This window comes from Podarcis muralis, chromosome 1, assembly GCF_964188315.1.
Source record: "Podarcis muralis chromosome 1, rPodMur119.hap1.1, whole genome shotgun sequence".
Lineage (NCBI taxonomy): Eukaryota > Metazoa > Chordata > Lepidosauria > Squamata > Lacertidae > Podarcis > Podarcis muralis.
Genome location: NC_135655.1, coordinates 82,528,073 through 82,551,297, shown reverse-complemented (window position 1 = coordinate 82,551,297; position 23,225 = coordinate 82,528,073). Strand labels below are relative to the sequence as shown.

The 23,225-nt window shown below is 41.5% G+C and overlaps 5 protein-coding genes across 5 annotated transcripts in view; 1 reads left to right on the top strand and 4 right to left on the bottom strand.

The window, feature by feature from the left end:
* Positions 1 to 1,146: 1,146 nt before the first annotated feature.
* The window catches only part of LOC114601534 (apelin receptor), a 492,419-nt gene continuing 470,340 nt past the window's right edge, over positions 1,147 to 23,225 (bottom strand). The window contains exon 2 of the transcript XR_013394010.1: positions 1,147 to 1,184. The gene's annotated coding sequence lies outside the window, so the exon portion shown is untranslated. The remainder of the gene's footprint in view (positions 1,185 to 23,225) is intronic.
* LOC114584781 (olfactory receptor 5AR1-like) overlaps positions 5,003 to 23,225 on the top strand; it is a 38,867-nt gene continuing 20,644 nt past the window's right edge. The window contains exon 1 of the mRNA XM_028706879.2: positions 5,003 to 5,507. Within this exon, the coding sequence (XP_028562712.2) occupies positions 5,003 to 5,507 (505 nt within the window). The remainder of the gene's footprint in view (positions 5,508 to 23,225) is intronic.
* LOC144328725 (olfactory receptor 8U9-like) lies at positions 8,786 to 9,730 on the bottom strand. The gene has a single exon (XM_077933256.1). It carries the CDS (start codon positions 9,728 to 9,730, stop codon positions 8,786 to 8,788), a length of 945 nt encoding a protein of 314 aa, XP_077789382.1.
* LOC114584360 (olfactory receptor 5G9-like) lies at positions 12,745 to 13,767 on the bottom strand. Its single transcript, XM_028706167.2, has one exon. The coding sequence runs from the start codon at positions 13,765 to 13,767 to the stop codon at positions 12,745 to 12,747; it is 1,023 nt and encodes a 340-aa protein (XP_028562000.1).
* LOC114584352 (olfactory receptor 10T2-like) lies at positions 19,828 to 20,781 on the bottom strand. Its single transcript, XM_028706155.2, has one exon. The coding sequence runs from the start codon at positions 20,779 to 20,781 to the stop codon at positions 19,828 to 19,830; it is 954 nt and encodes a 317-aa protein (XP_028561988.2).

The following is a 23,225-nucleotide window of genomic DNA, read 5'->3' as shown; positions in this document are numbered from 1 at the left end:
GAGACTCACGGAACGGATTCTTTTCGTCTTGCGAGGCACCACTGTACATGGCCTTTTGTTTTGATATAGGGTAAAGTTTTGACACCATGACTGTTTTTGCTGCTCCAATTTGTTTGCACTGAAGCTTGAGTGGGTTAATTGTGCATTTGTGGGTTCACACTAGTGCACAACATTACATCTGGGGTAACAGCAGCAGCAGCAACAACAACAACAACAACAGGCCCCACTATTTGCGAGTACTGATGGTTCAAGCTCCTTGCAACAATAATTTTTGGATTCAGGAGCTTCAACCTGTCCACACTAACTGTAGCAGCCTTGCCTGAGAGTAATTACACCTGAACACAGTGGGAGTTACCCCTGAGGGTTGCAGTGTAAACATGCAGAAAAAGCATTTGCTCCATTTCTTCCTTTGTTTCTCTTTTACTCTCACTTTATCTACTCCCTTCTGCTATTGTAGCCCCTGTGCCACAACCCACCTGCCTCTAGATTGTATGTTCCTTGAGGCGGTATCTCTCTTGCTTATGTTTCTTTGTAAAATGTGTATCCTAACAGAGTTATAAAAGTATATTTAAACAGCTCCATCTTTTTCTCCCACACAAAAAGAATGGGAAGACACTGCTCTTGGAAAAACTATGAACAACTATGTATATTTTAAAAGTGAAGTTGTTGTTGTTGTTATTTATGAAATTTGTTAGCAACGTGCAACCAAACAAACAGACAGGAACCCTCTCACATAGATACATTAAAACCAAGAGGAAAAAGAAATACATTAAACACATACCACCCACTTCTAAATGGCCACCAATAGTTAAAGACCAAAGGCCAGGTTATAAAGGAAAGTTTTGCCTGGTTTTGCTTTGCTTGCACATGATCCCAGGTTCAATCCCTGGCACCTCCAAGTAGGCATTTGGAAAATATCCTGCCTTAAACCAGGGGCAGCTGCCGCCAGTCAGTGTACCTACTACTGAAGAAGACGAGTCAGTGGCATAGCTCAGTGGAAGGTTATTTTCCATGTACCTATCTTTTTATTTCTTTTTAATGATGATAACCAATACCTCTCTTTATATTTATGTTGAGATGTGAAGCAAGTAACTTGTGGTGGCACCATGTTTATACAGTGGTACCTCGGGTTAAGTACTTAATTCATTCCGGAGGTCCGTTCTTAACCTGAAACTGTTCTTAACCTGAAGCACTGAACCCACTTTAGCTAATGGGGCCTCCTGCTGCCGCCGCGCCGCTGCACGATTTCTGTTCTCATCCTGAAGCAAAGTTCTTAACCTGAGACACTATTTCTGGGTTAGCGGAGTCTGTAACCTGAAGTGTATGTAACCTGAAGCGTATGTAACCCAAGGTACCACTGTATCTCCCCGCCCCCAGGTACATCTGGTGACATAGGTGTCTACTTTTCAGCACCACTTTGTCAGGTTTCTGTAGGGACTTGACTTGATGTGACTAGCTGTAAATTACTGGTATTCCATCTGATGTACTATATAGGTTGTAATTTTATATGCGAATGTTTTGCTTTTGTTTTAATGGAATTCATGTTTTATGTTGTAAGCTGTCCTGGTATCATTAATAGAATGATGGCCAGACTAGAAATTGAAATCATAATAGTAAAAATGCTAAACACTCTCAATGTTACTCAAAAAACTATTCCACCCATCCTTCCTTCCTTCCTTGAATCATGGAATCAGTAAATTAAGTCTTCTTGAATTTGCCATAACTTTGGGAGAACTCAGCTACCCTGAATCAGGGTCATAGGATTCAAAACACATTTGGGCCAAATAGGTTTTCTCACTTGCAACTTCAAGTCAGGAACAGCAAGATGCCCCAGAGACGCTTGTCCCAATGTAGACACTTCACCTTAATGCCAGCTCTCCCCATGGCAAAAGTGGGAGTGGAGGGGGAGAAGGCTTTCCCTCTTTGCCAAATGGCAGTGGCAATATTTCTTATATTATACTTCAGAAGATGTACATTTCTCTTGACTCCACATACCGGTAAGTTCTTTACATTGCCCTCTCCTACTGTGGTGCTACAGATTACAAGGAAAGGAAGAAAGGCAAGTGGGTGAATTTCATTATACTGGCAATCTTAGGCAGTCAAACATTTTAGGTCTGTAGTGCTTTTTAAAAAAAATTGGATTTATATTGTTTTCATTTAATGCACTAAAGATCAAAGATCAGAACTCACTGAGACATCAGTTGATAATGTTGGGCAAGTTTCCATTTCGTAATTAAAAGTCCCCTATCTGTATAATGGAAATGTTGGTGGGAATGTATAGATATATGGTAGGTTTAGTAAATGTTAGTAGCTTTGAATATATTGTTGTCATTACCCAAGATTTAAATCTATTTGTGAGAATGTATACTGTAGGTTTAGTGACGGCAGTCCAAAAATGATAGTATCTTTGGCATATACAGTGGAACCTCAGTTTTTGAGTGTCTCGGAAGCTGAACGTTTCGGAACCTGAATGCCGAAAACTTGGAAGTAAATGCTTCTGTTTTCAAACATGCCTTGGAAGTTGAATGGCTTCCACTGCGTGTTTTTCAATTTTCTCAATGGAAATTGCTGGCAGCCCATTGAGCCTCGGTTGTCGAACGTTTCAGAAGTTGAACGGTCTTCTGGAATGGATTACGCCTGACAACTGAGGTTCTACTATATCAGCTGATGTAGGAATCCTTGAATTTTGCAGAACTGGGCAGCATCTTCAGGGCAAAAAGCTTTAGGAGGTGGGTAACCATCAAACAGCCTGCTCAGTGAGCATGAAATGCTAACTTGCTGTTTGGGGTAAGGTGGAGATAGAAAGGAGTGAATAGAATGCTATGGCTGGACATTGCAACATTGTGTTGCAGGTCAAACTAGTGTATTTGATAAAGTTAATAAATATAGCTGTTAAATGCTAAAAGCAAGGTGCGGTGTAATATATATATATATATATATATATATATATATATATATATGTGTGTGTGTGTGTGTGTGTGTGTGTATGTATGTGTGTATATATATATATAGTTATCTTGTCCAAACCCCTGCAATTTAGGAATATCTTTCAGGCTTTGGTACTAATGTATTACCCATCATTCCAGTAGTCTCTAAAATTTTGAACAGAATAATTTACATTACATAGTATATGATACAGTTTATATTATTAAACTATTATTTTCATCAAGTCTGCATTCCTATGCCATAGGATTGTGCAGATCTTCCTCTGCATGATCAGAGAAAGAGAGATATTTCAGTGGAGAGGGATCTGGGAGGTCTCCCTTCAGAAGCATACCCTCCAACATTTCTCCGATGAAAGCAGGGGCACTAATAATAATAATAATAATAATAATAATAATAATAATAATAATGTCCTGCCCATCTGACTGGATAGCTTCCAACATATAAAAAACCATAAGAAAACATTAAACATTAAGAAACTTCCCTATACAAGACTGTATTCCAATGTCTTCTAAAGGTTGTATAGCTATTTATCTCCTTGGCTCAGGGGTTGCATAGCTCCATACCCTCCAACATTTCTCCGATGAAGACAGGCATCCTAAGGAAAAGCGGGACATTCTGGGATCCAATCAGAAACTGGGAAGGCTTCTGTCAATCTGGGAATGTCTCTGGAAAATAGGGACACTTGGAGGGTCTGCAGAAGCAGTGGCAAGATCTCTTGCTATTCCTTCTGTGCCTGCTGTTGGTGCTCTGAAAGTGATGAGGGAACAAATGGGGCCTTCTGGGGTTTTACTGGATGTGGGTAAGGGGTGGTTTCATATTCCCTGCATCCAATGCTCCGCAACCAACGCCTCCCTTGAAGTTAGTGTTTGTACTTTTTCCAAATGGAATAAACGAGAGGGAAATTTCTTTTTAAAAAATATCCCTCTGAAAGGAGAGTAAAAAGGAATATCAACACTGCCAGTGGTGGTTCATGGTGGATGGTGGTTGTGGAAGCTCAGGGATGATGAACTGGGTCTGCACTAAGAGACAGCCAAGATGGCAAATCATTTCACAGTGAAAGTAAATATGACCTTGTTTCAAACAATGTTCAATGGAATCTGTATTGATATTTTGGCAACTCTCTTCCACTCAGCTGCCAGTTCCTCTTGGCCTGCTTGGTAGCCGTGTTTGTGGCAGGGATACAGGTATGGTACAAGTTCTATGTGATTAAAAGTCAAATGGTCTATCAGTTATACACTCCTGCTCACCAAGCCCGTTTACCTGCTAACCCCTTTGCAAACTCCTACCTCCACACCTGGCCTAACCCCTTTTTAAGGAGGGCTGGTTGGAGGTGCTTTAGAGAGTGTGGTTTCCCACCTTTAAAGCATCAAGGTTTAACAGAGGAGATAGCTGCTTCAGAGCTATTTGCCAAACTGTTGAAGCCTCCCTTCTCCATTAAACCTTGCTGTAGTCACATTTTACAGACAGTGCCTCTCACCCTCATTTAAGAAGCTCACTTGGACAACCTTGCTGCTCACTCACTCACTTACTCACTCACTCACTCATCTGCCTGTCATTGTGTCATCATGCAGGAGTTGGTGTGGCCATCATGTGAACCATAGCATGACAACAGTGTTACTGTATATAGGAAGATATAGACCTACTTATTGTTAGCAGAGTCACTTGAATAACAGAAGTAGTATCTGGAAAGAAGAGAAACCGAGAATACTTCACTTAGTAAACTGAACAAGAGCAGGATATAATATGAGGAGAAATAAGCAAAGGTTTCTTTCTTCAGGCCTAGTACATGCCAGGGAGACATACAACTACACAGGGAGAAAACTCATTCAGAACAGCACAGCAAATCAGAACTCAGTAATGATCATAGCATTCTGATTCATTGCCAGAAATCACCTACATCTCTCCTCTTGGTTGGCTATCTTACTAATGATAGAATTAACCCTTGGGTTACAAATTGAATGATCCCTGCTCTTTCTCTTCCAACACCTTTAACAAATCTACTTTCTCTCTGTGTGTATTTTAGATATTCCAATTGATTAATTTGATTGGCAGGAAGATGGAGAAAGACAACATCACAGAAACAAAAGAATTTTACCTGATCGAGCTTTCTGATGTTCCGGAAGTGCGGATTTCCCTCTTTCTGGTGTTTCTGCTGATCTACTTGATCACTCTGGCAGGGAATGGGGCAATTATCTTGGCAATAGCAAGAGAAGTCCAGCTCCAGACCCCCATGTACTTCTTCCTCAGCAATTTATCTTTCCTGGATATTCTTTCCCCAACTGTCACTGTGCCCAAGATGCTCCAGGTCTTCATGTCAGAGGACAAGACCATATCATTTGCTGGCTGTGTATTACAACTCTTCCTTCTGATTGATTTTGTGGGCACTGAAGTTTTCTTGCTAGCAGTGATGGCATATGACCGCTACGTGGCTATCTGCAGTCCCTTGCACTACACAAACATAATGAGTACACGGCTGTGTATGCAGCTGGCTGCTGGGTCCTGGCTAGCTAGCTTTATCCATGCCTTGGTTCTTACCTCGCTGACCTTTACATTAACTTTCTGTGTGCCCAGCAAAGTTAACCAGTATTACTGTGATATCCCACCACTGGTTGCGATTTCTTGCTCCTCTACCTACATCTTTGAACTGGTCCTTCTTGTTGTGCCTGGTATTTTAGGAGCTGGTGCTTTCCTGGTCACTCTGATCTCTTATGTCTATATCATTTCTACTATCTTGCACATGCAGTCTGCTGAGGGAAGGAGCAAAGCCTTTTCTACCTGTGGTTCCCACTTGACTGTAGTTTTCCTGTTCTATGGGGCGACCATGGGCACCTATGTACGCCCCACCTCCAGCTATTCCCCCAAACAGGACAGAATTGTTTCTATGTTGTATGTGGTTGTTACTCCCCTGCTAAACCCTTTGATCTACAGTCTGAGGAATAAGCAAGTTAAGAGGGCTCTGGTCAAAGCACTTGGATTGAAAAGATTTCCCTGAATGGGCTCGGTTCATTTTTTCCTGTTCCTCAGTACTATCAAAATGTGTTGTTTAGCCCATTCAGAAGTATCTCTCAGATGTGGCCCAAATCCCCAACACTGCGCACAGGTCTGTTTTTAAGGGAGAAGGCCACATGGTCTCCTCCCTCTTTCCTTTTCATTTGTCCTGAACAAAGTGAGAAAATCACTTTTTTATGGTGGTCCACATTCTCTCTACAACTGTAGCAGTAAGCAGGGACAAAGCAAAAGAAGTTAACCTCTCTTTTATTTTAAGTGGCTATAAGGCTTTAAGCAGGCCTGACGCTTGACAAGTCCTCTTGCTCCCTATTGGGCAGGTGGTGTTGTGGCCTGGCACCATCTCCCCTGCACAACCCTGTGGCAGTGCTGGGTGCAGGACCTAGTCAGATCATAGCCTGCCTGAAAATTGGCCAATCACAGGCGGGCTGCTGTGCAGGACCTCCCTGGGGGAGGGGCAAACTGCACTGGGGGGATAAATACAGAGCCTGCCCAGGCCTCTTCACACACTTTGTCTCAACTGTGTAATTCCACTCCATTGGAAATAGGCCAGTTCTGCTTGTTTTGTTATTTTAGAAGGAAAATGTGAAAACTCACCCCCCTGCAGCCATAGGGAATGTAGCAATGGTCTCTTGCTGTTTTAAATGGCACCACCTGTCATGCACAGTAATAATAATAATAATAATAATAATAATAATAATAATAATTTATTTGTACCCCACCCATCTGGCTGGGTTTTCCCAGCCACTCTGGGCGGCTTCCAACAAAGATTAAAAATACATTAAAATATCACACACAGCCCTGAACAGGGCTGCCTTCAGATGTCTTCTGAATGTCAGGTAGTTGCTTATCTCTTTGACATCTGGTGGGAGGGCGTTCCACAGGAAAGGCGCCACTACCAAGAAGGCCCTCTGCCTGGTTCCCTGTAACTTGGCTTCTCGCAATGAGGGAACCGCCAGAAGGCCCTCGGCGCTGGACCTCAGTTTCTGGGCAGAACGATGGAGGTGGAGACACTCCATCAGGTATACTGGGCCAATGTCATTTAGGGCTTTAAAGGTCAACACCAAAACTTTGAATTGTGCTCGGAAATGTACTGTGTAAGTCCACAATTTACACAGGGGTTACGCTCCAGGGACGTTGCCTAAAGCCAAAATTGTGTATAGTCAAACCCCATTGTGTTCAATGGCCGGTGGGATTGCCAAAGGCATATTTTCTTGGAACCCCATCTGCCTTCCTTCCCCTTTTTATTTTTAAAAATTGCCACACATATAAAACTGAATGTGCACAAGTTAAATGCACATAAATTATGGGATTACTGTACTCATCTTTAAAATGAGATTGTTTCCCTTTTAACCTTTTAGGTACTACCGGTAATTTGGATAATTTATTGTTGTTCTGTTGTTCTCCCCTTGCTTGCCTCAGTGTGTGTGTGTGTGTATTTTGCTTTCTCAGAGAATTGTCCAGCACTTTTGTTGTTTATTCTTTTTTTCGGGGGGGGGGGACACACTAATAACTTGGAACCATGTTCCCTACCAGACCCCCCACTTCTTCTCTGAGGAGTGGGTAAGGGTTGGGGGGGGGAGAGAGAGAGATAGAGGAGAGAGAGCCCTTGTTAGGATAAAACAAGCTTGCTCCATCTTCCATGTGACAACCCTTTAAATATTTGATGTGATAGACATTGCTGACTTCAGTGGTTTGGCACCTGAAGCCCTCTTGTCCAGCAGGAAATTTGAGCAGGTCAGCACAGTATGTGGAGCCTCTTATGGAACACCCTTGGCTAGTAAATAGAGGGGAGAAATCATCTCCATGACTAGTGATGGGGGAGAAATACAATTCAGTTTGCATTCAAAGGCGGACCCATCTAATTTGCACTTTCTGAAACAATGAAACACACTGATGTCTCAAAATTTGCATTTCTCTGAATTTTGCAGTGCAGTTAAGTGATGTGTACAAAAATGCATAGATTAGGGGAAAGTATGCCTACAAATGCACCATTACTGAAAACATCATACAAAAATCCATGAGAGAAAATTGCTTTTCAAATATGTGTAAATCAGATATGGGGAAATTCAAACTAGAATGCTGCAGAATTTTCATGAGGACTATAAAAAATACAAACTGATATAGAAATGTGGACAACTGGAAATATGAGAAACTTAAATTGGCAGAGTCACTCATCTCTATCCAAGGTACATCCTATAGGGGCTTGAATGACCAGTTGGCTGGCCATCCTGCCACTCCAAAGGTGACAGCTGCCTTTCACCAGAAAATCCAATAGATAACCACTTGTGGGTGGTGGAGGCAGTACAGATGGTCATCCTTTTCCCAGAATGCTTCGTTCATTAAGAGTGCAGGAACAACAGAATCAGAGACATTTGGCCACAAGTGGCCACTGTAAGGGAAGGTGCTATTGCTAGAAAGGAGGGAGGAGGAGCCCAGTTTGGAGCAATGCCATTGTTAAGACTTGTTGCATTCTTTTGTCTCTCGCTATTAGTATTGAATAAAACTCATTAAACAGGACTTTACCTTGTTTTCCCTGCTCTTGCTACAACTGGGGGAGAAATAGCTTTCCCGTAGCCTTGACAATTCCCTTCCAAGGGAAGCCAACATGGTGCCCTCTCAAAGTTGTGGTTTATATCACCCCTGAGCATTGGTTGATGGGATCTGGAGGGCACCCCATGGGCTCCCTATGGGAAGGTTTTTATCACTAAACACAGCTCTGAAATGGTAATCAGTGTAGCATTTATTTCAGGGTCACAGAATCATAAAATTGTAGAGTTGGTCAACTGCAATACTACTATTTTTTAAACGCAGGACCAGGGCTGCACTTTATTTAAACCATACAATAAAAACAATTTCTTCCCATCACTCTCTTCAAGGCCCCCTTCACTTCTTTGTTCCTCAAGCTGTAGATCAGAGGGTTCAGCATAGGGATAACAACAGCATAAAAAACTGACACCACTTTGTCATAGTTCAGAGAATGAGCCGAGCTGGGTTGAAGATACATGAAGAAGAGGGTGCCATAGAAAATGATAACAGCTGTCATGTGTGAGGCGCATGTGGAGAAGCCTCTTTGACTCCCACCTGCAGAGTGTTTCCCAAAGATGGCAGACAGAATGTAGACATAGGAGACGATGATTGCTGAGAGGGAACTGCATAAGTTGATAGCAGATAGAGCTAAAAGCTGGATTTCCTTCGGTCGAGTGTCAGAGCAGGACAAAGCGAGAAGCGGTGGGTCATTGCAGTAGAAATGATTGATCACATTTGATCTGCAGAAGGACAGCTGAAAAGTCAAGGCTGTTTGAACCACTGAGCTCGCAAAGCCATAGATATATACACTGGCCACTGCCGCAGTGCAGAACTTCTTAGACATAACTACGTTATAAAGCAATGGGTTGCAGATGGCCACATAGCGATCATATGCCATCACAGACAGTAGGAAGAATTCAGTCATCACCAGACCATCAAACATGTAAAACTGTGCTGCACACCCAGCAAAGGAAATGGTTTTCCTTTCAGCTAAAAGGTCCCATATGGCTTTTGGAGTAACTGCGGAAGAGTAGCTGGCATCCAGGAAAGCCAAGTGACTGAGAAAGAAGTACATTGGGGTTTGTAGCTGTTGATCCATCCTGATCAAGATGATCATCCCTAGATTTGCACCCAGAGTGATGGTGTAAATCGCCAGGAATGTGATAAAGAGGATAGCTTTCAATTCTGGATGATCTGTGAATCCTGAGAATATGAACACAGTCACTTGGGTTTGATTTTTTGCGGTCATTTATCCTAGGTCTTTTCACCTGCCAGGGAGAGGTAAAAATGGAAACTTGAAAGGAAGAAAATAGCTAGACTTGAAGATTTATTTGCAGCACAAATTGCAAATTTGATCAACTGGAGCTAAACAGCTTCCAAATTCAAAAGTACATTTCAAACATACAGGATAGAAAAGGATGTGAAATGGACATCATGGCTAAATTTCTGTTGTCACTGTGCAATGGATCAAAGAGTTGATCTCTGTGCTTGCTTTTCAGCAACTCTAAATGGGAAAAGTACTCTTTTAAAATCTTTAGTTAGAAGGATAACATTAGAAGCAGTGTGAGCTGGGAGGGAGTCTGGTTCCACTTTGCATTATCTTTCTTATTACTGCAGAGCTGCAGAAGAGTTCTACATAGCACTGTTACTCTGAAAGTGATGGTGGGACTTTTTCAATGTTGTCATAATAATGACAAATGTGGATCAATAATCAAGCTGTTGTGCATATTCTAATTCTGGAAAAATACATTTGATCTAGTGCCAGTGGAAAAAACCCTCTTCCATTTCAAATTTTATTTTCATCTACTTTCATTTTATTTTTACTATCCTCCCCTCTCTGATAGGTCTTGCATTATCTCCCTTTTCTTTTGCTTATCTTTTTCTTGCTCAGGTGTTTTGGAAGCCTGCTTTTTTCTTTTTCTTTTTAAAAAAGCTGGGTTTTGAGTGTGCGTGGTGCTTTATAAATTGATTGTAAAGCAATTACTATAAAAAGACTGCAATGCAATTTGGACCACTTGAATTTCTTTAAGCTGCAAACTGTTGTGAATACTGAGTTTACTGACTTCAAAGGGAAATATCTCTATGAATTTTCTCATTTGCCGTGAGAAATAAGCTGCAAACATAGTAAAAGCCCCTTCAAACTTCAGCCTTCCACCCAGAGGTTGATAATCGATCCGATGCCTGAGCCAAAGTCTACCTATATCTGTACTCAGTAAAGGTGTGGCCGCCTTTCCAATCCCAGAAGGTTGTCGTGTCAAGTTTGTTCCAAATATCTGTGCTCAATGTCTTTGTCCAACGGGGTTGGGGGGTGCTGTGGCTGGATCTGCAATAAACTTTTTATTTCTCATGGAAAATGTGGATAATATCAGTGGGAGTCAAATGGCATCTTTGGGGGTAAATACTAGCAGATTGGAGAGGATTTCCACGGGAAAATAGTGCCTAGAGAAAAGGCCAACTCACCTTCTTCCCATGGTCCTGGAAACACACGCATAGTAAATACATTGTCTACCATGGATCTTACTCCAGCTTAGGTTCTAGAGCTTTGAAATGCAAAACTACATAATATATCACCCTAGTATTAACACTACTGTTAAATTACTCCAACTGTGTACATTTACCCCATACAAAAGCTCCTCATATATCCAGCTCACCAAACAGACATAGTACTTCTGTTGAAATATTTTTCATAATTTGCAAAAGATGGAAGTAAACACAGAGTTAATTACTGTTGATGACAGAGAAGAACAGCAGGAACCTTTAATTCCTAATCACTGGCTGTCACAAAGTTATTACCCAAGACCCACCTGATCTAAGTAATGCAAGTTACAGCAGAAAAACCAGGTAGGGTAGAATTAATAGAATGGGGTATTTATAATATCTGCTTTAGATAATCTCTTGAGTACTTTATGCCTTGAACGCCTCAATACTCAATTAAAGGCACACAGCAATTAAAATGAATGCACAGGGCACCATAGTTTACTTTTCTCCACTCCCTTGGGGTTTCCAGTTTATTATATTCTCTTACCTTATATTTGGATCGAACGATATGTTACACATGAATGTATGTCTCAGAACCTTGACATCTGTGTCATTTATGGCACGGATGGAGAACCTGTGCCTCGCCAGCTGTTTTTGCACTCCAGTCCCCATCAGCCCCACCCAGTATGACCAATGCTAGGGCTGGTCCACCCATAAGGTGGGCTGAAGCAGCCACCTTGGGCAGCAGGATCCCATGAGGCAGCACCCATGCGGACACTTCGCCCATCCCACCATTGCCACAGTTGTGCAACTGTGGCAGCTTCTGGTGATGGTGAGGTCTTGTGGAATTGCATGCCGAGGCCCCGTGACCCACAGTTCCCTCTGAAAACAAGGGAAAGTTGGGTGTTGTGTCTGAAAAAAGAATGTGACATATTGAGAAATGTTCAGTAGCTAGTGAAAGAGAATGGATAGGATCTTGAGCAACAACGTTGATCGAAGGAATCACAATGAAATAACACTGTGACACAGAAATCTCTGACTTCCTTAAAGTGATTATCACGTTGTAGAAGGTGGTCATAACTGATTCATTGTAACTCAGTTTAAGGATAAGGTCGCCATTATTGAGAAGATATGCATAAAGATACTAGCATCCCAGATGGGGTCAGACTAAGGAAAGGGGTCTAACTTTCTTTGTTCATGTAACACAACTATGTAGTTGAGGGAAGAACTGTAATACTACTGGATTATTGAAAATGGTTTATTTTAAAGTTACTGCAACTTTTTATATTGGATCAGATTGTTACTATTAATGTTTGAATATATATAAAAATAAAAAATTGTCCAGTAGCACCTTAGAGACCAATTAAGTTTGTTCTTGGTATTAGCTTTCGTGTGCATGATACCAAGAACAAACTTAGTTGGTCTCTAAGGTGCTACTGGACAATTTTTTATTTTTATATATATTTCGACTGTGTCAGACCAACACGGCTACCTAACTGAATCTATTAATATTTGATTTTGATTTTGATTTTTACGTGTGTTGGAAGCCGCCCAGAGTGGCGGGGGCAACCCAGCTGGATGGATGGGGTATAAGTAAAATTATTATTATTATTATTATTATTATTAGTCAATAGTAGAGGATCTGCTTTGCATGCAGAAGGTCCCAGGTTCAGTGTCTCCAGGTAGGGCAGGGAGAGCTATGTTTGAAACCCTGGAGAGCTATCACCAGTTAAAGTAGAGAATAGCGAGCAAGTTGAACCAATGGTCTGGAACAGTGTAATGCATCTATGTAATCTTACCTTGGTTTAAATTGTTCAGTCTTGGGGTGCGACATTGGTTACCATCATTTCCCTCAATGCTTTTGGAAGGGGGATGTTCTTTCATTTTTGTTGTGGCTTTTCTAATGGCCTCTTTCACCTCTTTGTTTCTCAAACTATAGATTAGGGGGTTGAGCATGGGTATCACTAATGTGTAAACTACAGAAACCACCATATTACCATCTAGTCCAGATTTCAAGTTGGGATGTATATACATAAAGGTCCCCGTTCCATAAAGCAGAGCCACTGAGGTCAAGTGAGAAGCACAAGTGGAGAAGGCCTTGTGTCTGCCCTTGATAGAGTGTATTTTCAGGATGGCAGATAAAATGCAGAAGTAGGAGATAATAATGGCTGAAAGAGAGGTCATAGCAACTGCTCCAGATGCAAAGACTGACAGTGACTCTGAAAGGAAGGTTTCAGAGCAGGAAAGCTTCAGAAGTTTAGGGATATCGCAGAAGAAATGTTTGATGATGTTGTGTCCACAGTAGGATAATCTGAATATACATACTGTCTGCAGCGCTGAGTTGGCAAAACCAGCTGCATACGACCCTACAACCAGGCAGCTGCACACTCTTTGGGACATGACAGCAGAGTACAGAAGTGGGTTACAAATAGCCATGTAGCGGTCAAATGCCATCACAGCCAAAAGGAAACACTCGGTACTCACAAAGGCAGCAAATGAGCACAGCTGAGCAGCGCAGCCAGCATAAGAGATGGTTTTATCACCCACCAAGTAGCTCACCAGCATCTTGGGGGCTATAGCAGAGGTATAGCAGAGGTCTGTGAATGATAAGTGGCAGAGGAAGAAGTACATGGGAGTGTGCAGGTGGGAGTAAGTCCTGATCAGCACAATCAGGCTGAGGCTTCCAGCCACAGTGATAACATAGATGGCTAGAAAGAGCAAGAAGAGGGCAATCTGCACCTTTGGGTCATCAGTGAATCCCAGCAAGATGAATTCTGTCACCCTGCTGTGATTATTCTGCTTGTCCATCTTTTCAGCATCAAGAACCTGGAGAGCAAAGATGATAATTGAATAAAGCAAGTAAATAAAGCTGAATAATACCAACCTATCTAATAGTTACATGTTATGCTAATTTGTTGCCGTGTCAGTGCTCTGACTGTGTTCCAGGGATGTGTATCTAAGCAGTAAATACTTGGCCTCCTTGTTTTGTTTGACCCCAGTTACAAAAGCTGAGGCTGCTGAGGAGACTCTTGGACTGGGATATTGTTTAGTAGGGGTTGGAGGGGTTGTTGCTGTTACTCATATTAATTTTTGTATTTTTATTTTAGATATTCTAATGATTTATGTGGAAATTGCATATTTTAGTTGTGCACTTTTAAACGTTTTATTTACTGTTCAAGACTACTTTGTTATGTTTGTAATTATGATTCCCCCCCCCCCCATGCTGTAAGCCACATTGAGCATGGTTTTAACTATGGAAAGGTGGTGTATGTAATGCATGCCTGTATGTTTTGGCCATTTTGCTAGTAGTGAGAAGCCACATGGAAGAGATTTTTCTTTTTTACTCATAATAACTAGCATCACATAAAGCAGGGATGGAGAGCAGGAATGGAGGCTACGAGATGCTTTTGGACTACATCTCTCATAATCCTTGAGCATAAGTCATGCTGGCTGTAGCTGATGGGAGGTGGAGTAGAATAATATTTTCAGGGTGACAGGTAAGGATGGGGGAGGATTTTGGTCGGTTCCAGAATTTGGGACAAAACTCCATGGTCTACATTTGATGGGCTGGATGGGAACATAGACATGCAGATTAGATTGCATGTCTACAGACCTTTCTAATCCTGATCTGCTCATTCCTTGTTTTTTTCTTTTCTTTTATGGCATTGCCGAAGGGCTTACAAGCTCTTTTTTCCCTTTTAAAAACATTTTCCCACTGCTTGGCAGTGATAAGGTTACTAAGAACATTTTACATGGGGAGGGTGTGTGTGTACTGGGATGGGGATCAAGTAAAGAAGAGTTCTGGGATGATGTTGTTTTATTTCTGGAAACTCAGATAAAGAAGGAAGCCTCGCCTCAATGCTCCACCACAAAACATTCAGTGCTGACTAATGCACAATAATCACCACCTTCTGGTTCTATATTTTGAATCACCAATTCAGCTCAGACTTAGGGTGGGATAAGAATCTTTCTCTTTTAAATCACCTTGGTTGTGAGTATAAGAAAAGGGAGGAAAGAATGCTGAAGGGTAATTAGCCCCCGTCAAACTGGTAAACAAGACAGTGTTCTTTAAATGGCACAGTTATCACTGAAGTTACCCTGTCCCACCCTCCCTATTATTTAACTCCCCCAAGTGGCATTTACTGATACTGATTTTCATTATGCTATTCAATAAAGCTTCAGGACAGGTTCCAGAAAACAAAACACAAAAAGGCTTCAATTTGAAATTAATGTAACAATAACAGAGTTCTCCCTATCCTAAAGTTACATGAGTAAAATCCTCCCATCCCATTTTTGTCCCAATAGCAGCTTAAGAGAAGAAGAAGAGTTTGGATTTGATATCCCGCTTTATCACTACCCGAAGGAGTCTCAAAGCGGTTAGCATTCTCCTTTCCCTTCCTCCCCCACAGCAAACACTCTGTGAGGTGAGTGGGGCTGAGAGACTTCAGAGAAGTGTGACTAGCCCAAGGTCACCCAGCAGCTGCATGTGGAGGAGCGGGGACGTGAACCCGGTTCACCAGATTACGAGTCCACCGCTCTTAACCCGTACACCACACTGGCTCTCCATACTGTACTTAACCACTACACTACACCACCTTAACACTCAAGGATATCTCAGGATCAATTAAAAAAGCAGGCACACAATTTTAAAAGCTTGCCTATGCCTTTTCTGCTGCAGATGTATGCAAGGGGTTGTAAAACAGCCCCCATCAAATTAATGTGGAAACATTACATTTCTGAGAACTTTATAGAATCCATCCTACTAACCTCTTCACTGCTTCCTCTTCTTTCAGTATGGAAAATAGTGAGATTTAGGGCTTACCTTTTGCCCCATGCTTTCTAGGCACAGGTCCAAGCTTTCTTGGTCTGTGTCCGAGCACTTTTTGTTTTTGTTTCTGTAACTTTCCCCAGGAAAACCCAATCTTTATCGCTGAATTAGAGCAATGACATTTTGGGTTTTCTGTGGATTGCTGTTTGCTCCAATTCAGTGGTAAACAGTTTTTCAAGGAGAAAGCGGCAGGCCAAAAATTAAACAAAGAGCTGGGATACAGACCCAGAAAGCCGGAACCTGTCCTTAGAAATGTGGAGCAGAGGTAAGTGTGGACGAGCCTTATGTCTGAAGGCAGGCCTTCTGCAAGTTTACTCAGAAGTAGATAGTAAAGCAGAAGCACTGGAAACTACCTTTAGGGATGGAACCTTCTGAACAACTTGATGCTGAAGTTATCCACATGAGTCTTTCTTTCTTTTCTTGCTCCTTTGCTCTTGTCAAGAAGGAAGGTATTCCTTTCCCCCGGTTCCACTAAAAATACGAACATTTCTTGGGTATTATATGCATATGCACTCCAGGTTCCCTAAAGTAACCAGCACGTAAACAGATGCATACAAAAAAGCATGTAACTGTATAAAAACTCTTACATATTAATAATTAAAATATAGTACCACATTGGGCTTGACTCTTTTATACATATAACATGCTCCCCCCTCTATAATTTTGTTTAAATTTTTGAATATAATCAGTTGTGCATTTTGTTTAAAGTGACAATGCACCAGTGGCTTGGTTGTAAGAGAATACTTGATGGAAGTGCCAAATTCCATTGATAAATATGTTTCAAACAAATTTTCTCTCTATCTCTAACTACTTTATACTGATTCAGACCATTGATCCATCTAGGTCAGTTTGGCCTACACTGACAAACAGTGTGTCTCCAACCTTTCACAGCCTGACCTGGAGATTCAAGAGAAAGGACCTGGGACCCTTTCGTGCAATGCATATGCTCATCCACTAGGCTATGAGCTTCTTCAGTTGGGCTATTCTCTGTCATCCCACCCCTCTGTTAGTGAAACACATTATACTTAGGGAATATTATTGAACTTACTGTATGGAAAGTGTGGAAGAGGGCAAGAGAACACAAACTTTTCAAAGCCTTCTGATTTAATGATCTGTATGCAAGACTTGATTCTCTAATTTTATACATGGAAAATTAATATATTATGGTTGTGTTAAAAACACACACCACACTACGATATCCTGTGGGTAAAGGCAGCGTTCATATTTACGCTAATGAATCCCAGGTGCACAGTACATACCACACAGCAATAGTTCAGTCCTGAAGTTGCAGAGACATGTGCCCCAGAGATTGTTTGCATATGGCAATCGGGTGCACCAAGAGTTCATAAGATGGAAAATGATTAAACGGAAGCAGAAGAAAAACAAATGAAATGCATTTCTGATTGTAAGAGAAAATAGCTTCAGGCATTACACAAGTGTAGGGTATTTCCATGCTAAACTGGAGCAGAGTTGTCATTTTAACACCCCTCCCCCTTCCCTGACACTGCATCTCATTTCTCTAACATCCCTATTTTGAACATCAGTGTCTCCAAAGGAACCCCAATGCATGGCTCTATAGGTGCATCAATCACATACAGAGCCTCTACTTGCAAGCAGGTGCTGATGCTGGGATTCCATGGCAGACAAGCACACTGAACACACAGATGTCACAGGAAGGAGATGCAAGGCCAGATTCAGCAGAGATAAAAACATATCCCCAACCTTGCTTCAGCATGGAAATGTCTGACATGTTAATAATACATGCACAGTACAGTCGAACCTCTGCTTACCAATACCTCTTCTTACAGTCATTCCAAGTTGTGACCGAGGCAAACCTGGAAGTAACCGGTGAGTTTGCAGCCATTTGCGCATGCACAGGAGCGGCGATCGCCATTTGCGCATGCGTAGGATCGACGATCGCTGTTTGCGCATGCACAGAAGTGATGATCACTGTTTGTACATGCACAGATGTGGGCAATCGCCGCCCGTGCCTGTGCACAACGGCACCTCTCCCCGCAACCCATTTCGACCTCCGGACGGACCTCCAGAACAGATTATGGTCACAAATAGAGGTTCCACTGTAATCATCTAGTAATGATCTGAAAATGAAGAATAATGTTGCAATCCTATATATCCACAGGCGGAGACCTCCAGGTATCCCACCTGAGGGAAGGCAAGGCCAAGCCTATGCTGTTGGAGCCGCTCCAGATCTGGGGGCTGCACGCGTCCACGCAAAGGGCGCCCCCCGTTTTAAGCGGGGAGCGGTCATTCCAGAAGAAAGCTATAAAATACATTTGTGAATTTACGATCCCAGGACAGCAAACCTGTGTTGAATACTAACAACAACCCCCTGCATTGCAGGGAGGTGGACTAGATGACCCTTGGGGTCCCTTCCAACTCTACCATTCTATGATTCTAACGACGACAACAACAACGTATTTATATTTATTTATTAGATTTCTCACCCACTCTTCATCATAAGGTTCCAGAGTAAACAATAGTTTAAAATGGAATAAAACCAACCATCAATACAAAGGAAAAACTGATACATTCATTTACCCTTTTCAGGAGGGTCATAATAATACGGTTCAGCTTTCAGAGGCCATAACAAAAAGCTGCATCTTCAGCACTGGGTTGGGTGAATCTGTCAGTTTCAATTCCCCTCCATTTTTCATTTGTTGACTCTTAAGTTCAGTTCTCAACATGTCCATGGATTTGCATTTTAAAAAAATACTCCTCATGAAAATTCATCTGCATGTTTGTGTGAATTACTATTAATATTCATATTTTTGCCTTCAGTTGTGACCAAGATTTACATTTTGCAAAGCAATTTTCACTAAAATGTCATTTTTATGCACAGTTCACACTGGTATATGCAATTTGTACAATTACTTGGCTGTAGAACCACATCACAAAATTCAGAAAAGTGAAAAATTCAAAGGATTGCTGTGTTTCAGTTCTATTATAATTACTGATTTATTAATCACATTTCAAATACCTCCCTCAAGGTGATGCACAATAAAGAGGGACCCTGTTTAATTCAAAGTATGTCTGGTTCCAACCTTGCCATTATTTTACATCTGGCGCCAGTAGTTCAGCCTCAGGATTAAACGAAAAAGGAAAGTAGATCCTGCAATCCCAAATCACTTTTCATTTGGCTCATTTACATTGTCAGTAAAAGGTAAAGGATCCCTTACTGTTAAGTCCAGTCACGAACGACTCTGGGGTTGCGGCGCTCATCTCACTTTACTGGCCAAACGGAACTGGCGTTTGTCTGCAGACAGTTTTTCCGGGTCATGTGGCCAGCATGACTAAGCTGCTTCTGGCGCAACCGAACACCGAAACCAGAGCAGTACACGGAAACGCCGTTTACCTTCCTGCCGGAGCAGTACCTATTTATCTGCTTGCACTTTGACATGCTTTCGAACTGCTAGGCTGGCAGGAGCTGGGACCGAGCAACGGGAGCTCACCCCATTATGGGGATTCGAACCACCGAACTTCCGATCGGCAAGCCCTAGGCTCAGTGGTTTAGATGATAAAAGAAGCAGTATCATTGCTTAGGAACAACATTCTAGTTTAATAGGGACAATTATACACCATCCATTCTCTCAAAAAAAATATGAAAATGAACATATGTTGGATTTCCATAGTATATTCTGTATGACTCACATCCAGCAATTCTCACAGTACAAATCACTGTGTACTGATTCATTAAGTTAATATTCATCGCTCAAGGACAAATACTGATGAACTGGATAGGCAAGCTGTACTATAGAAATGTATTATTGTGCTATTCAGGGCACAATAACGTTAAATGTGTGGATTGGCATTCCATGTATTTTGGAAAACTGTAAACAGCAGTCATTGGGGAATGTGATCAGGACTGGAACCGGAGAATGTGGGGGAGGGGATTTAGTTTTCTTCCAACAGTAAAATGCTCTCAAGCTACCCTCTCATGTTAAGTAGCAGGCCCTGCTGAATCAACTGCATCCTCCATCAGGGTTTGGATTCCATTAACAGAATGTCAAAATGCCTTCTGTTCACAGTTTCCGACAATGGAATGAGTGCGCTAGTAATTTCTTTATGGCTATTTTAACTTCCCTGTTTCTTAAGGTATAAATCACAGGGTTCAGTAGAGGGGTTAGAAAGACATAAGTCACTGAGATCAATGTTTCCTGATCTAGCGATGAGGAAGACTCGGGTCTCAAATACACAAAGGATGCACACCCAAAGTGTGTTATCACCACTGTGAGGTGGGAGGCACATGTGGAGAAGGCTTTCTGCCTTCCTACACTGGAGGGGATCCTTAGGATGGCAGAAATGATGTAAAGGTATGAGACAAACATCACCATGACTGTGCCCAGCAAAAGAATGGCACTCAAAATAATGATTGCAATGTTAGTCAAATGCAAAACTGATTCATCAATGCAAGCCAGCCTCAGCACAGGTAGGAAATCACAAAAGAAATGCTTGATTCCATTTGGCCCACAGAAGGGCAACCTGAAAATGAGAGTATTAATACTTAGTGATATGATGCATCCAATTGTACATGAAACAGCTACCATTTGGGTACAAACCCTTTTGTTCATCAGTATATGGTACTGAAGTGGGCAGCATATTGCCACATACCGATCGTAAGCCATAGAAACAAGCAGGAAACAGTTGCTTCCAGAGAATCCAAAGAAACAAAATTGCTGCATGGCACACCCAACAAAGGAAATGGATTGACTGCCTGTCACCAGGGTCAACAGCAATTTGGGGATGGTGGCAAATGTGCTGCAGGTTTCTGATGCGGAGAATGCAAAGAGTAGAAAGTACATGGGGCTGTGTAAAGTCCGGTCAAACAGGATGACAGACATGATGGTGAGGTTGAAGACCAGGATCGTGCCATATATAAGAGAGAAACCCAGGAAAAGTAGAGTTGGTTTCTTTCCAAAGACAGAAAAGCCCAGCAAGAGAAATTCAGTCACTGAGCTGTCATTTCCCTTATTCATGTTGCCAATAATGTTATCTGACCTGAAAGGAAAATGAAAGTGAAGTCTTATTAGTTTATAAACATGTTTCTGATTTAACCCTTGACATTAACCCTGCCTTGAGGTTTTGAAATACAGTACATTGGAATTACTGAAAATGTATGGCTGGACAAATCTATCTATATCAGTTTCTCATTTTTTGAATCTTCACCAAGCAAGTGTTTTTTAAAAGCCATTTTGTAAATTTATAAGCAGTTTAGTATCCATTTGTTCCTAATATGCACAAATCTGTAAGCAAAGTTGCCGAATATAATTAATCTATATATATTGTCTTTCATGTATATATAGATATTTATGAGCACCTTCCCTCTATATGCAGATTTGTCATGAGAAAGTTCAAAGAAGTGGTAATTTTGAAGGACAGGTATGTTTTGGCCTGTGCATTGCTTTAACAATAGCAAACTATGTCGTTTTGCATTCAAGTGTGAAGAAGCCCAAATTTCTCCCTCGTCTCCTGCAGTGAACCATCCCCTGTCACCTATTTTCAGGCTGAGTAGCACTTTGAAAATAAATGATCTCTGTCTTCTTAGACTTTCTTACATAACACCGGTAAAAAAGATGCTTCGTCTAATCCTAACAGATGGTATAGGACTGAAGAAACCCTCCAATACAAGCAGATTTTCTGACTTGTTCCTCATGCAGCTTCTGTTACTCTCTCAGGCTTTAAGAGCAACTCCATTCCTGGTGCATTTTTAAAATGAGCACGGAAACTAAATGGAGACTAGCTTCAATGCATGAAGAGATGGATGCTACCATCTCCTGTATCTTACCTCCAGCTAGAATAACGCAGCTCTGTAGTTGTGGGAGACCCCACTTTGATACTATGCAATTAATATAAGCACTGGTTCACCACTTGGGAACATATTCCCGAGATAATACAGAGTATGCAAAACTTAGATAGAATAATTCCGCTCTGGAGTTAGATGGTAAAGGAGAAGGGTTTGGTCAATAAAGCTGAGTATTGATATAAATGTTTTGAATTTATTTCTTCTTTAAAATTATGTTTATTCCCCAAGTTTATGACATTTTAAAAAGAAAAAATGCAAAAATATAATGTGTCATGTTATTTAGACTGAAATGGTGTGTCTTTTTATAGATCCTAAACAGTAATAAATTTTGCTTTCTCACCTAAGTTGTAGAGAGATAAATTGTCGTTCTTTTCAATTGCCCATGGGGTTAAAAACTAGGGCTGTGCACAGTACTCATAATCTGGCCATGGCCCAATTTGGCAATCCTGATTTTTTAAACCATTGTTTTAGAAACTGCTTTGAGGTTTGTTTTTGTTTTTTTTACTATGAAACATTAGATACATTTTGTGAAATAAATAATTTCAAGAATCATGATTAGGCTTCAATCTGGCTGAGACTGATCTGAACCCAAGGCAACCTGGACCCTAAATTTCATCAGGAATTTTATAAAGGCTGTAATTAAAAACATAACAGTTTAAGCTCTAATTCAGCAGTTCTCAACCTGTGGGTCCCCAGATGTTGCTGGACTACAACTCCCATCATCCCTGAGCTCTGGCCTTGCTAGCTAGGGGTGATGGGAGTTGTAGACCAACAACATCTGGGGACCCATAGGTTGAAAAAGGCTGCTCTAATTGAACATGTGGTCAGTGTGTCTTCCTGCCCCACCCGAGAAGGTGTAATCAGGGTTATACAACTCAGTGTGGTTGGTGACCTTGTCTCACTTCCCCCTCCTAGACGAGGTTCAACCAGGGTATTAAGCCCTAATGAAACATGTGGTTGGCAATAAGTAGTGGGGGAAGAGGGAGACAATGGAGGTGGGATTGTCTGACTACATCATCTCCTTCCCACTCTCCTCACCACCTGACTGCCTCTCCATTTTGACAAACACTGGATTGCTCCACGTGGGATTGACCTAAGAGAATCATGGGCTGCCTTGACTCACTCAGCTGGAATGAGTTTGGGATCAAGGATTTGCTCTGAGGAGATGCACAGGACGAATAAAGGGCCACAACCATCTCCTGTATTTGCAAATTTCATGGAGTGAGTGCTGTTGCAGCAAAAGAACACCTGTACACATTTGGTTCCACCTTACCTTGTCTTACCAGTTTTGTGGTCAGGCCACAAAACTTTTGGGTTTCACTAAGCCTGCTAACACCGAACGTCTGAATGTTAAAATTATAAGCCACTCTATATAAAGTACAAGGAGGGTTCTAAAATGTACAGTAAAAAATGGGTTGAGTAAGTATGTCCAAGGTCTGTGGTAGGATGAGAGATTGTAGGATGCTAGCGTGGGAGAAGGCGAATGGGTAAAGGATGAATGGTTAAGTTGACATATATCTTACCATACAGGAAATGCTCTCATAGACTCTTTGAATTCTGCCCTGTAAACCATTACTAAGTCTGAATGAATGGGAATTTTGTTCGAGCCTCCATATT